This window comes from Platichthys flesus, chromosome 7 (genome assembly GCF_949316205.1).
Source record: "Platichthys flesus chromosome 7, fPlaFle2.1, whole genome shotgun sequence".
Lineage (NCBI taxonomy): Eukaryota > Metazoa > Chordata > Actinopteri > Pleuronectiformes > Pleuronectidae > Platichthys > Platichthys flesus.
The window spans coordinates 16,032,562-16,045,214 of NC_084951.1; the positions used below are offsets into that span (position 1 = coordinate 16,032,562).

Here is a 12,653-nt window from a genome sequence, read left to right on the forward strand (position 1 = left end):
TGGTGGGGTCATCGTGTTTGACCCCTGTGTTACCTGCAGGTTGGTGATCCTGCCCTCGCTCTGCCGCCGGCTGCGGTGAGAGTTGGTGGAGGTGGACGACGACGTGGACTGCCCCGGCAGCTCGTAGGAGGAGATGCGGCCCGTGTGCCAGTTGGTCCAGAAGATGCGGTTGGTCTTGATGTGCAGGTCCATCGCGTCGATGCGCACGCTGGCGTCGCCCTGGAAGGTCTGCTCGTAGCGCCAGTTGGGCATGCCGGGGTCCAGGCTGCGGATTTCGTTGTCGTCGGCTATGTACAGAATCTGCCTGCTGCTGTTCATGTCTGGAGGGGAGAGGAGGAAACAGTCACGAGCGCGGCTTTGCAAATGAATAATCAGGAGGAAAAGCTTGTGAAATAGACAAAAGGGGGGGGGGGGGGGGGAACAACTCACTGTCGGCCTTGCAGGTGTCGTTGATCCTGCTGAAGTATTTGTAGCAGCTGCACTTGTACGAGCCTTTGGTGTTGTTGCAGACGTGGGAGCAGACTCCAAACTGCAGACACTCATTCTTATCTGAAAAAAAAAAAAAAAAAATCATATCAAATAGATTATTTGTCCTTGACCACCTTATCCTAAATATCTGGAGGTGTCGTGACGGTGGGAGTTTCCTGCGCGTGTACCTCTGCAGGTCTGGTGTCCCATCTTCTTGAAGCCTGGTTTGCAGGAGCAGAAGGAGTCGGTGCCGTTGATGACGCAGTGAGCCTCGTCTCCGTCGCCACACTGAGTCCTGTTGCTCCTGCAGTCGTTCAGCTTGGTGTCTGGCAAAACAGGCAAGGGACCGGTGAGTCAGTGGAGTTTGCGTTTGACCTTTTTTTGCTTTAAATAGACCTGAGGTCAGCTGTGGCACCTGTTTTGCAGTTGATCTCATCGGAGCCGTGGTCCTCACAGTCGTTGAAGAAGTTGCAGCGCAGGGTGGAGCTGATGCATCGGCCGTTGGCACACAGGAACTCGTCCTTCTCACATGTGGGCACAGCTGGAGGAACCTCTGTAAGCAGAGAACACCACACACACACACACGGGTCAGCGATCTTCTCAATTGAAGCTGAGGGAGCCGGGGTTTCCAGAGGGGGATTTTTCAAACGACTCACGGCAGCTCAGCTCATCCGAGTTGTCGCCGCAGTTGTTGACACCGTCGCATCTCTTGGACACTTGCAGACACACGCGGTCGTTCTGGCAGCGGATCGCCCTGGTGGGAGGACACTGGAACCTCCCTGAGAGCCGAGCAGAGGAAGAAGACAAGTGGGGGAAAAACAGGGAGAAGGTGGTTTAACGAAAAAATAGGTCAGGACAAAAACGAAGGATGGCACTTGAGAGTTTTTTCGAGACGTGTGCGTGTGATTGGCGCGGCTGCACTCACTGCACTCCTCGGGATTCTCGTCAGAGTTGTCCCCGCAGTCGTCCTCCCCGTCACACTTCCAGGCGAGGGGCTTGCACAGAGTGTTGTTGCACTGGAACTCGTCCTGAGGGCAGTGACGTGCCGCTGAGGAAAAACAAAAAGAGGAAAGAAGGAGAGGGTTACTTTTATTACTTTGCACAAAACTTTAACGCACAATGTCAATTCATCTGTAATTACTTCCACTAAGGACACTTTGTTTTCACCCCAGTCCCTTTGTTTGTTGTCAGTAAGCAAGATTAGAGAAAAACCACTAAACGGATTACCATCAAACTACCACAAAAAAATGTGGTGTGGCTCCGGGAAGAACCCATTAGATTCCTGTGTGGAATTTCTTTAACATTTTTCCCAGGGAAGAATTCATGGATCTTGCTGAACAGAATCATAATCTCTATGAGCGTGTGAAATTTGGTGCAGCTTGATTGGATTCAAGGGGACTGTTGGGCCATTCTAGTTACATTCTTTATTTTATTCATGCATTTTAAATATTAGTAAAAGAGTTAAGGACAAAACTGGAAACGTGCACTTACCAGCGCTGCCACAACTCTCCTCATCGCTGCCGTCCATGCAGTCAGGGTCGGCGTCACACCGCCAGCGGATGGGAATACAGTGTCCGTTCTTACACTGGAACTGGTCGTTGTCGCACTTCACATCGCAACCATTCTGCAGAGACGTCACTGAGGATCAGCTTTTACACTAATACAAGCTCATACATGAAATTAGCATTGTTTTCAGTTAAAATGAACTGTTATTCTAAAGGTCACGTGAAGACACATGAAGTAGTCTGTACCTCATCCGATCCATCGGCACAGTCGTGGTCTCCATCACACTTCCACCTCCCGGCAATGCAGCGGCCGTTGGTGCAGGCGAACTCGCTCTCTGAACATTGTCGAGGCACTGCAGGAGAAGACACACCAGGTTAATTATTGTCCGCAGCACTGGCAAACAGCTTCAAAAGCACAAACCAAAACTGAACTGAGACAAGCACAAAAAAAAAAGAAACTTGAAGACAGCTTAGGGAGAACGACAGGAGATCAGTAAGTCTCGATTTGAGTATTTTATGCATGTATCTATTGGTAAAGGAAAACAGTTAAATATATATTCTGAGCTATCTTCAGACTCTCACAGGTGGGAGGGGATCACAGTTGCACCAGAATGAGAATGAAGACAGTGTAGGGTATAAAGAAACAGCTGGAAGGTGACACTGAATATGGAAGTAGCTCATATGAAGGTGGAGTAACTTACCTCTGGCTCATGCCAACACGACAGTATGAAATGAAACAAAACACCAGATGAGGTAAGAGGCATCAGAAATGACAGGGAGCAGATGTTAGTGCTGAACAAGTGACTTCATGTGCACAGTTAACAGGAGTAAATGTGCAACGTGAGGATGTTACCAGTGGGAAAAGAGCATGGGCGCGAATGTGACTGACACTGGACAAGGTGAGATAACAGGTGTGGAGAGCATGAAGGTGTTGTTTCGAGGCTGAAGGGGACACGTACTGCACTTGTCTTCATCCGAGTTGTCCCCGCAGTCGTTGTCGTAGTCGCACTGCCAGCGGCCCGGGACACAGCGGTTGTTCTTACACCGGAACTGGTACGGCTCGCATGTCCTCTCCGCTAAAGGAAAGAAAAGATGATGGAAATAAAGGATAATAAAATTGAAAATAGAAAAACATCTGGCAGTGCCACTGGTGCATCTTTCTAGTTATTCTAGGAAAAACATGTGGAGCCCACATCTCGAGAACTGTTCATCTTATTGGCCTCACTCTTGGCAGGCTTATTGTCAAGGGGCCAAGGAGGTAAAAGTCAGATTTGATTAGGATTAAGATTAAGATTAGGATGCATTTATGAGTCCCAAACACATGCACAGACATGCACAGGCACACTCATGCAGGTAGGGAAATTTAATCTCTGCTTTTGACCCATCTGGTGCAGGACACACAGAGCAGTGAGCGACCATGTACGGTGCTCGGGGAGCAGATGTTGGGGGAGTAAGGTGCCTTGCTCAAGGGCACTAGACAGGGCAGGGAGACTCTTACATTTCTGGACAGATAAATCCTGGTTCGTCTTTTGTTGTCTCTCCGTGGAGTCGAACCAGAGACGAACCAGAGACCTTTTCTACCCATAGTCCAAGTTTCTGCCACTAGACCACCGCCTCTCCATGGGGCCACATGATATGTTCAATTTGAATAAACAGGTGACCAGTGTTCTGTAGCAGTGGTGGCCGGGACTCATCAACCTAAGCAACTGAACTTTAACAAACAGGTGAACAGCTCTTTGAGCAGAACAGCGGCCTCAAGTTTTTGCAGACCGAGTTCTGCAGCTGCTCTGTATTTACTGCGGTTAGATCACTGAAGGTGACTTTTACCTTTTCCGAAAGAAAACTGCAACCAGCGTCACCCCACGCCAAGTGAACAGCCCATTCCAGACAGACGTGTTCAGAACGGCCACTGCAATAGCTTTACAGATTTTAAACAGGGTGACTCTTACCACACTCTTCTTTCGGCTCATCTGATGCGTCGCCGCAGTCGTCCTCGCCGTCGCACTTCCAGCGAGCGGGGATGCAGCGTCCAGAGTCTTTACACCTGAACTCGTCCACACCACAGGTCATCTGGGCTGCAGAGGCAAACATTCAGGTGCAGCTATTCAGACAGACGATCGGGACGACTCGGAAACAAAAAAGGAAAGATTAAGCCGGGAGTCTTACTGCAGTTGGCGGGTTCATCAGATCCGTCCACGCAGTCGTTGTCGCGGTCACACACCCACACACGAGGTATGCAGCGTTTGGTGATGGCGCACTGGAACTGGGTGGCGGCACACGTGACCTCAGCTGAGGGAAGAACAGATTTGTACAAGTTTAACACCAAAGGCAAAGAAAAGCAAATCCGATTTGGCACTGGGAAAAAAAAATTCAAAAAAAGGCTTCAAACTCACGACAGTCCTTCTCATCCTCTCCTTCTCCACAGTTGTCCTGGCCGTTACAGCGGAAGATGCCTGGGATGCAGCGACTTGGGTGGGAACATTTGAACTGGCTTGGGAGGCAAACATGAATATCTGCAGGGAAACAATGAAACAAGCAGAAGATATGAAAAGCTGATCAGTCAAATCCATCAAGTGGTGTCTGTGACATGTAAGATAAACATAGGCTGGTCAGGATGCAGTTTATTGAAATTTAGGAATGAGCAGCCGTGTATACACAGAGAGACATACCACAGTTGGCCTCATCCGAGTTGTCCTGGCAGTCATTATCTCCATCACAGATGTAGGCAGGGTTGGTGCAGATGCCTGTACCACACTGGAACTGCCCCGGCCTGCATTTGAATTCAGCTGGAAGAAAGAATCAGATTCTCAGGATCACTTTTATAAGTTTGATTTAAGAATGTAACCGTTACATTAATACTATTAATGAGGGCTGATTAGTGCAATTGCCCACTGCACATGAACGCAGTTTACTCAGTCACAGCTAAGCAGAAACTGTCTGCCTGCCTAAGATGCTAAAAACTTGGATTTATGGATGTTTTTACAGTCCACCAGGCCACAGAAGCAGCTACTGTGTTTTTAGAGTTTTTCATTATGTTCCTCTAATACTTACGGCATTCTGCTGGCTCGTCCGAGCGGTCGCCACAGTCATCCTCCGTGTCACATTTCCACCAAAAGGGAATGCATTTGTCGTTCTTGCACACAAACTAGAGCAGGAGAAGAGAAATGAATCAAAGCGATGATAGGACAAGACATACCAGAGCTTCACTGCCATCGACAAACCAGTCGATGGCAGTGAAGCTGTCAATAGACAATCACCAGGTATAAGGAGTTCCTCAAACAAGCCACAGAGAGACATGGAGATATGACAAGCCACTTATCCACAGCAGTCATTAATTCAGATTCACATTGATGATTAGGTGTTTACACAGCCTCTCCTACCTGGCTGGCTGTGCAGTTGGACATGCAGGTCCGCTGATCGCTGGCCAGGTAGAAGTTGGTGGGACAGGCACATTTGAAGCCTCCTCCAGGTGAGAGGAGACAGAGGTTACTGCAGCCGGCGTTGTTCAGCTGGCACGGGTGGTTGAGCACTGGGAGACAGAAATATGGGAACATTTGATTTGATGGAGTTTGGATAAAAGCAGGAAGAGTTATACTTAGCGGGGGCTAGGGGATGTGTTGTACTTTAATACATTTAGTGAACCCCCGAATCATTAATGCTTCTCAGCTTTCCTGGATATATTTTGTTAAACAATTGTAATTTTTTTAAATAAAAACATTTAATGATATAGATTTTTGGGGGTTGATGTGGATATTATGTGGTAAAGAATTAGGGGGTAAACATAAATGCACATCTTTTCTGAATATTTTGTCAAATAAAAGTTTCCATATCAGTGACAATAAACGCTGATAAAGATATGTCAGTGAAAGGCTCATACCACTGATTTTCCTATGAACTTGTTAAAAAAACAGCAAAAAAAACAACATGAAAATTATAATATATGTATTATAATGGGTCATACTGCGAAAATTAAGGATATTGTTTCACAACAAATATAACAAATTGTAAACAATGAGAGTACAGTCATGTGTTACAATGTAATGTGGTTGGTAAATGCATTTTCTGTCACAGAACCCTTACCCTCAGGCTGGCGATAGGGATGGTAGATGTGGATGTCCATGGGTCGGTGCAGGGTGCTGATCAGGGTGGTCTTGTTGGTCCCCAGACTCTTGTGAGCTCTGTTGATGGACTTTGTCTCCCAGTCGGTCCAGTAGATGTACTCCTCAAACAGAGTCATGGCAAAGATGTGCGGGATGTCCTGGCTGAGAACTGCCGAGAAGCATTCAATCATTAAATCAATCAATCAGGAGAAAATAACTCGGTCAGTCATACTGAAGATTAAACCTTCACGACTTTCTAACACTATCAGTGCACTAACATAAGATTTTTTCTGATTTGTTACTAAATGCTTCGCTTAACTTGATATAAAGTTTATGTGACACATAAAAACAGCTTATTTAAAATCTAATTTGAAATAGATAAACATGATCCACATCTCAAATTCCTTTCTAGATAATCAGAAGTCGCTTGTTTCTTATTCTTGCTGCTGTGATTCCTGCTCCTTGAGTGTAACTATAAAACAGCAGGGTGGGGTAAACAGCTACTATAGCGACTCCACTCTATCTGAGTGTTATGTAACCAGCTACACCTCATTAGGCTTTTTTCATGTCATATCATGTGTTTGCTGTCAGTGTTTGACGTTGGTGCATTATGGAAACATGCTGGTTATTTTCAGCCCAAATTCATCCCACGTGCATGAGTAGGTCTATGCAGCGAGACACACATAAAACACACACACACACCCCCCCACACACCTGTTGTTAAATAACTGGGATTTCAGTTCACTTACAATGTGCTTTGAAAAATCGAAATGTTTTTAAATATATTCTAGAAGTGGTTCCACAACATCTGGTTGAACTGAGATATTGGTCAGATTAGCATGAAGCGCCCTTTGGTCAGTCCTTATCTGTATTCAAAGGCCATGTCTCCTGCACACACACACACACACACACACACACACACACACACACACACACACACAAGGCCCCACTGGTGTTTGTAGTGTGCGTTTGATGTGTGTGCCGAGGGAGGGCTGCAAAACTCACTGGACATACTGTTGGTTTTCTATCACCAGCAGGGATTGTCTATAATGAGACACCTAAATATAAACAGTCGTTTTTTTTCCTCCAGCTGCACTGGATTTCTCACTGAGTTGAACGACAAAACTGCGGACAACTTCAACACAACACAATAATTGTATACAATCCCATACACCCACATGTTTACATTATCTACTTGGTCCAGCCAAGGAATGATGGGATGCCAGAGCTGTTTATGCGTAGAGCAGAACTTAGCGAATGTGAGAAATTGCCATTCAGACGCCCGCTGAGCTCCGGAATTCCTCTGCGCGCCCGGCTGTCCCACAATATCAACTATTGTCGCAAGTTTGCCGAACATGTGGGGGCTATGCAGACGTCATACATGCTGGAAGCCTCAGTGATGAGGACAATCTCCCCTATTCAGTGTCTCTGTCCCATGGGCCTTTGCTGCAGGACTCAGACAGACAAACAAGTTGCCTGCTTTCTGAACTTCCTTTTTCCACTACTAGTGCGAGTGTACATAGTTAGTCATGATTGATAATAACTCACTTTAAGAGAGGCAAACCCATGAGAACACAGTAAACTGCACATACAGTACAATGTAAGTTGTAAAAAAGATGAACTCCTCTACTGGCAATGGAAAAGGAGGAAACGTATCTTCTTTTAGCGAGTTCACCCATCTTTAGATAACACAGCTTTTGGTGTTTAAGATGAATTGCTGTATCATGAACTCCTGACCAAATAGTCCATCTTCTTCATTTCTCTCTTGTTTCTTAAGACAATATACAATAATACTTCCTGCAGAGCATTCATGTTCTTTAGGAGAGAGTCAAACTGTTTGTTTCAATGCAACGTTTTTGGTCATATATGATTTATTTTTTACCTCAGACACAGCAAATGTTAAAATAAAAAATTGGGGTGTTTTCTGACCTGCTGTGTACATATCATATATTTCTACACACCTCAACATATACCTGGAGTCTCACACTGTCAACTAGGAATAGGGAAAGTGTAACCAATCACGCTCTGAGTGTGTAACAACAATAGTCCTGTAAAGTTACCTGTGTGTCTATTGGTGCCATCCAGACTGGCAAACTCAATGTAGTCCTCCCTGGCATCAGCCCAGTATAAACGGTCATTGATGAAATCCAGGGTCAGACCGTTGGGCCAAGTGATTTTATCCTCTATGATCACGCTTCTGTTGGTGCCGTCCATCCCAATTCTCCCAATGTGAGGGTTGTCTCCCCAGTCGGACCAGTACAGGTACCTAAAGATCGAGGCATGAACAGTGTTAGAATTTGAAATGATCCTTTCCTGACATATCTTAGAGGTTGAATAAATGAACTTGGTTTAAGATGAACTCTCTCACCCGTAGCGTACGTCCAAAGCTACAGCACGAGGTTCCCTGAGGCCATTGTTGACCAACACAGTCCGATAGGCCCCGTTGAGCTTAGACACCTCGATGGTGTCCCGACCTTTGTCGCACCAGTACAGGTTTCCGCCGACCCAGTCCACTGCCAAACCATCCGGGTTGCTCAGGGAGGTCCGGTGTAATACCTGCCAAGTCAGTCAGTCACAGGGTTGGACGGGGATACTTCCACAACTTCCACGAAAATAAGGAACTACTGTGGTTAAATAATGTGCTGGCTGGAACTTTTCACCAGTGGTCCTTAGAAACATTAAAGCTCACATGAAAAAGTGCATTCGATCTCCTCGCTCACCTCAATGTTGCTGCCGTTCATATTCATGCGTCGGATCATGCTGCCCTGAGTGGTCACATCCGTCCAGTAGATCATCTGCTCTGCATAGTGGAAGTCCAGCGCCACTGCATTGTTCAGACCCTGAAACACAAGTAGGTAGAAAATGAAACCGGTGTCCAGAGGGATAACTGTGTTTCAGTCGGTCAAACAGAGAACCAGTGGCCACAAGGTACATTTTCTTTACTTTACATTTTTCATGTATGTGTACTTTTGATAAATTTACTTTAAAGTAGATTTATTTTGATTGTTTCTCTACATTTCTACTATCAGCAAATATCTGTACTTTGTACTCCACGAAGTGATCAATAAGGGGGGATTGGTGTTCCTCAAAAAGAGCTAAGTGCACCTGCAGCAGCTTCACTTTGGAAGAGCACAGCAGAGACTCCACCATAATAATTTAGTAGACTGCTGCATTAGTGGAAAAAGGCTACACTCAGCAAGTACTTTTACTTTTAAAACTTTAAGTATATCTAGCAGCAAGCACTTGCGATTACTCAGTAGAAAGATTAATGTGTGTACTTTCACTTGAGAATGTTTTAGTCTCTTGATTTGTACTTTTACTCAAGTTAATTGTTTCAATACTTCCTCCGCCACTGGAACAGGAAAAGGCGAGACGCTTACCTGTTTTATCAGAGTGTAGTTGGAACCATCCAGGTTGAGTTTCCTCAGGTAGTAGCGGTTAGCAAAGATCAGATAGGGCTCCTCCTCTGCACACAAAGACCAAACAGAAGACGTTTGCTGCAGGGTTGAACTGGCTATGAACTAAATGGGTCAAATTTAAAACATGCCCGTGAACTTCTTACCCGATGTGGACTTGCAGATGGTGGGGTCGTTGGGGCTGAGTTCAAAGCCGTCCACGCAGAGACAGTGGAAGCTGCCATGTGTGTTGATGCAGCGCTGAGAACAAGGGTAGGTGGTCGTGCACTCGTCTATGTCCACGCACGTTTTGCCATCTCGCTTCAGCTGGAAACCGGGATGACAGCGGCACTGAAGAGGGCGAGAGCACAGAAGACGGGGTCAAAATCTCTCTGGCACTTTTCACCTTTAGTCTGGACCAACCACAAAAGGGCCTACCACTGTTTTTTTAAAAGTATCAATCTGTGTGTTTTCTTATACCAAAAGCTTAATTTAGTTGTTGTGGTACTGATATCGCAACATCTAAATAGTTTCTTATGGTTTTCGGTTGAAGCCCAGTCCACAGCCTCAACACCACAGACATGAGGGTTCACACAGAGTTCAAGCTGTTCCAGCACCGGCCTCCAACTTTTCAAGAAGCCAAAACATGTTTTTGTCTTACATAACCACAGGCTTGAAGTCAGCACTACCAAATTGTTCTATTTTCTTTTCTTTTTTTTTCACTCACTCACCAATAATAGCCGACACCCCACTGCCTCTGCCTGCTGGAGGTTTAATTTATTGGCGACTCAAAACATGTGACGTCAAAGTTGTTTAATTTGCTCTAAGCTGTTTTCAGACATGGAATGTCACGAAACGTCCAAACAATTAGGTCCAGACTTTCCCCTGACTTTCACAACAAAAGGAAAGTGTTCAGGTGAGGATTGTGTGACGCATTCTATCTGTTGGGGAATTCACGTTTTTGTTTACAAAACATCCGACACCGGCGTCTGCCTTCAACACCAAAAGCTCTTGAATCCCCTTTTTACCTCTTTTTCTTCCTGAGATATTTGTGTTCTTTTGGTTTTTCTCAATTTTGCCTCTGCTGTCTCATAGAACTGTCATCAACACACCCACTCACTGGATGTGAATTCTCAAGATTATGTCCTGCTTTGTTTTCGCCTTCACATCCTTGGACATTTTGCATGTTTTTAAAATCGGGAGCTGGCAGGAATGGCTCCAGAGATTGTTTCATAGGAACAGACTCAGACCTTTGTGTTCTCACAAACAGAGCCCGGTACATGTCTGACAGCAGCTGTGGTTTCACTCAACCACACGTTTAAAAAAAAGATAAAGACTTTACAGCAACCAATTAGAGGGCTTACCTTGAAGCCGATCTTGAGGTCATCACAGAGCTGCGAGCAGCCACTCATCTTACTGTTCAGACACTCGTTGATGAAGCAGTTGAGTTCATCAGAGCCATCGCCACAATCATCGTTGCGGTCACACAGCAGCGTCTCGTTCAAGCACTTGCCGTTGTGGCACATGAAGGCTGAGTCATTACACGTCCTCTCTGAAATCACAGACGAGCGGCTCGTTACATGTGTGTCCTGTCTCGGCCTTTTCAAGACGCTGCTCTTATTTTGGTAGAGAAATCAATGTTGTATAAAATGGTCATTACCTGAGTCCGTGCAGCGAGGGTTCTTGGGAGCTTCATCAGAACGATCCTGACAGTCAAACTCTCCATCACACTCCCATTTCTTCTGGTTGAGGCAGCGGCCGTTGGCACAGCGGAACTCTTCTGGGCCACATGTTGGATATTCTGCAACAGGACGAGAGCGTTAACCTTTACAGAACAGCACTGCTTTTACCATGACTCATCATCTGTGAGTCACTGGGACCTTCTGGTCAAATTAAGAATATATAAAAGATGACACTAGAAATACTACCCTGCTGTTGTACGCCTCAGAGCTAGTGAAGTTTCAGTCTCCATGCATTCCCCCCCCCCCACTCACATGAGCTCACTGTGACCTTTGACCACTCAATTCTAATCAGTCCATCTTTGAGTCCAAGTGATAACTTGTCAAAATGAGAAGAAATAACCTAAAGGCAGACTTGAGATATCATGTTCAAGAGGCTAAAAGATGTTTTGTGAGACCAATGTGACTTTGACCTTTGACTTCTGGCCAACTAACTCTAATGACTTCATCATTGAGTCCAAGTGAATGTTTATACAGAGTTTGGAGAAATTCCTGAGCTGTTGCGTTCACAAGACCATAAACATGATAAGTGAGGTCACAGTGTCGTTGACCTTTGACTTCGGAAATCTTATCAGTTTATCCTCAAACTGAACATTTGATCAAGATTTGAAGAAATTCCCTCAAGGCTCTTTTTAGATATCGTGTTCACAACAAGAAACGATCACCAATCACATTCTCTCACAAACTCTCTTTCCTTTCATCTCGATTTCTCTCCCAGGACACAAACATCACAGGCACTCACCACATTCTGGGGATTCATCTGAACCATCGGAGCAGTCGATGTCGTGGTCGCACACAAAGTGTTTGGGGATACACTGTCTGTTCTGGCACATGAACTCATTCTCGGAATCACACGTGTTGTTGGTGTACGCTAGAGGAGGAACACACACACACACACACACACACACTGGGGTCAATGGACACGGAAGGTTTCTGCATCATTTTCATGGTGTTATTTAAAAGTGTCCCACTCACTGCAGCCAGCCTTCACGCTCTCATCCGCTCCATCAGGACAGTCTTTGTCTCCATCGCACTTCCAGCGCTGTGAGACACACATGTGGGAACCGGGACACTGGAAAGCCTCGGGACTGCAGGTCTTGGATTCTGGGACAACGTCATGGGAAAGATCACGTTAAGCTGAAGGCCTCGACCGGGCTAGGGCGTATTTCTTACATCGGTGAGTGTGAGTAATATGTCACTTACTGCATTTCTGGTCCTCATCAGAACCATCGCCGCAGTCATCTGAGCCGTCACACACCCAGTGACTGGAAATACAGCGATGGTTTCCACATTCAAACTGGGTGGATGTGCAGAACTTGTCTGCACAGGAAAGAAGAGAGGGAGAGCTCAGCGTTTCAGAGACGTTATTTTAATTTACCCTGACCGTAACTCCTGTTTTCCATGTGCGGCAGGAAGTCTAAAGAAAAACACTGGTTATGCTGGTAT

The 12,653-nt window shown here is 45.7% G+C and overlaps 1 protein-coding gene across 2 annotated transcripts in view; it reads right to left on the reverse strand.

The window, feature by feature from the left end:
• lrp1ab (low density lipoprotein receptor-related protein 1Ab) overlaps positions 1-12,653 on the reverse strand; it is an 86,864-nt gene that overhangs the window by 7,292 nt on the left and 66,919 nt on the right. The window contains exons 51-76 of one of the 2 annotated variants that reach the window (XM_062392957.1): positions 12,411-12,527; positions 12,183-12,311; positions 11,950-12,078; positions 11,129-11,269; positions 10,833-11,020; positions 9,636-9,819; positions 9,454-9,539; positions 8,794-8,913; positions 8,442-8,629; positions 8,134-8,339; positions 6,054-6,242; positions 5,354-5,502; positions 5,025-5,118; positions 4,643-4,759; positions 4,367-4,486; positions 4,140-4,262; positions 3,926-4,048; positions 2,933-3,049; positions 2,220-2,326; positions 1,960-2,092; positions 1,394-1,516; positions 1,125-1,247; positions 884-1,021; positions 657-794; positions 430-549; positions 34-320 (exon numbers count right to left, since the gene is read on the reverse strand). In XM_062392957.1, the coding sequence (XP_062248941.1) occupies positions 34-320; positions 430-549; positions 657-794; positions 884-1,021; positions 1,125-1,247; positions 1,394-1,516; positions 1,960-2,092; positions 2,220-2,326; positions 2,933-3,049; positions 3,926-4,048; positions 4,140-4,262; positions 4,367-4,486; positions 4,643-4,759; positions 5,025-5,118; positions 5,354-5,502; positions 6,054-6,242; positions 8,134-8,339; positions 8,442-8,629; positions 8,794-8,913; positions 9,454-9,539; positions 9,636-9,819; positions 10,833-11,020; positions 11,129-11,269; positions 11,950-12,078; positions 12,183-12,311; positions 12,411-12,527 (3,689 nt within the window). Of the gene's footprint in view, positions 1-33; positions 321-429; positions 550-656; positions 795-883; positions 1,022-1,124; positions 1,248-1,393; positions 1,517-1,959; positions 2,093-2,219; positions 2,327-2,932; positions 3,050-3,922; positions 4,049-4,139; positions 4,263-4,366; positions 4,487-4,642; positions 4,760-5,024; positions 5,119-5,353; positions 5,503-6,053; positions 6,243-8,133; positions 8,340-8,441; positions 8,630-8,793; positions 8,914-9,453; positions 9,540-9,635; positions 9,820-10,832; positions 11,021-11,128; positions 11,270-11,949; positions 12,079-12,182; positions 12,312-12,410; positions 12,528-12,653 lie in introns of both variants that reach the window. The other variant, XM_062392956.1, reaches the window with a different exon arrangement.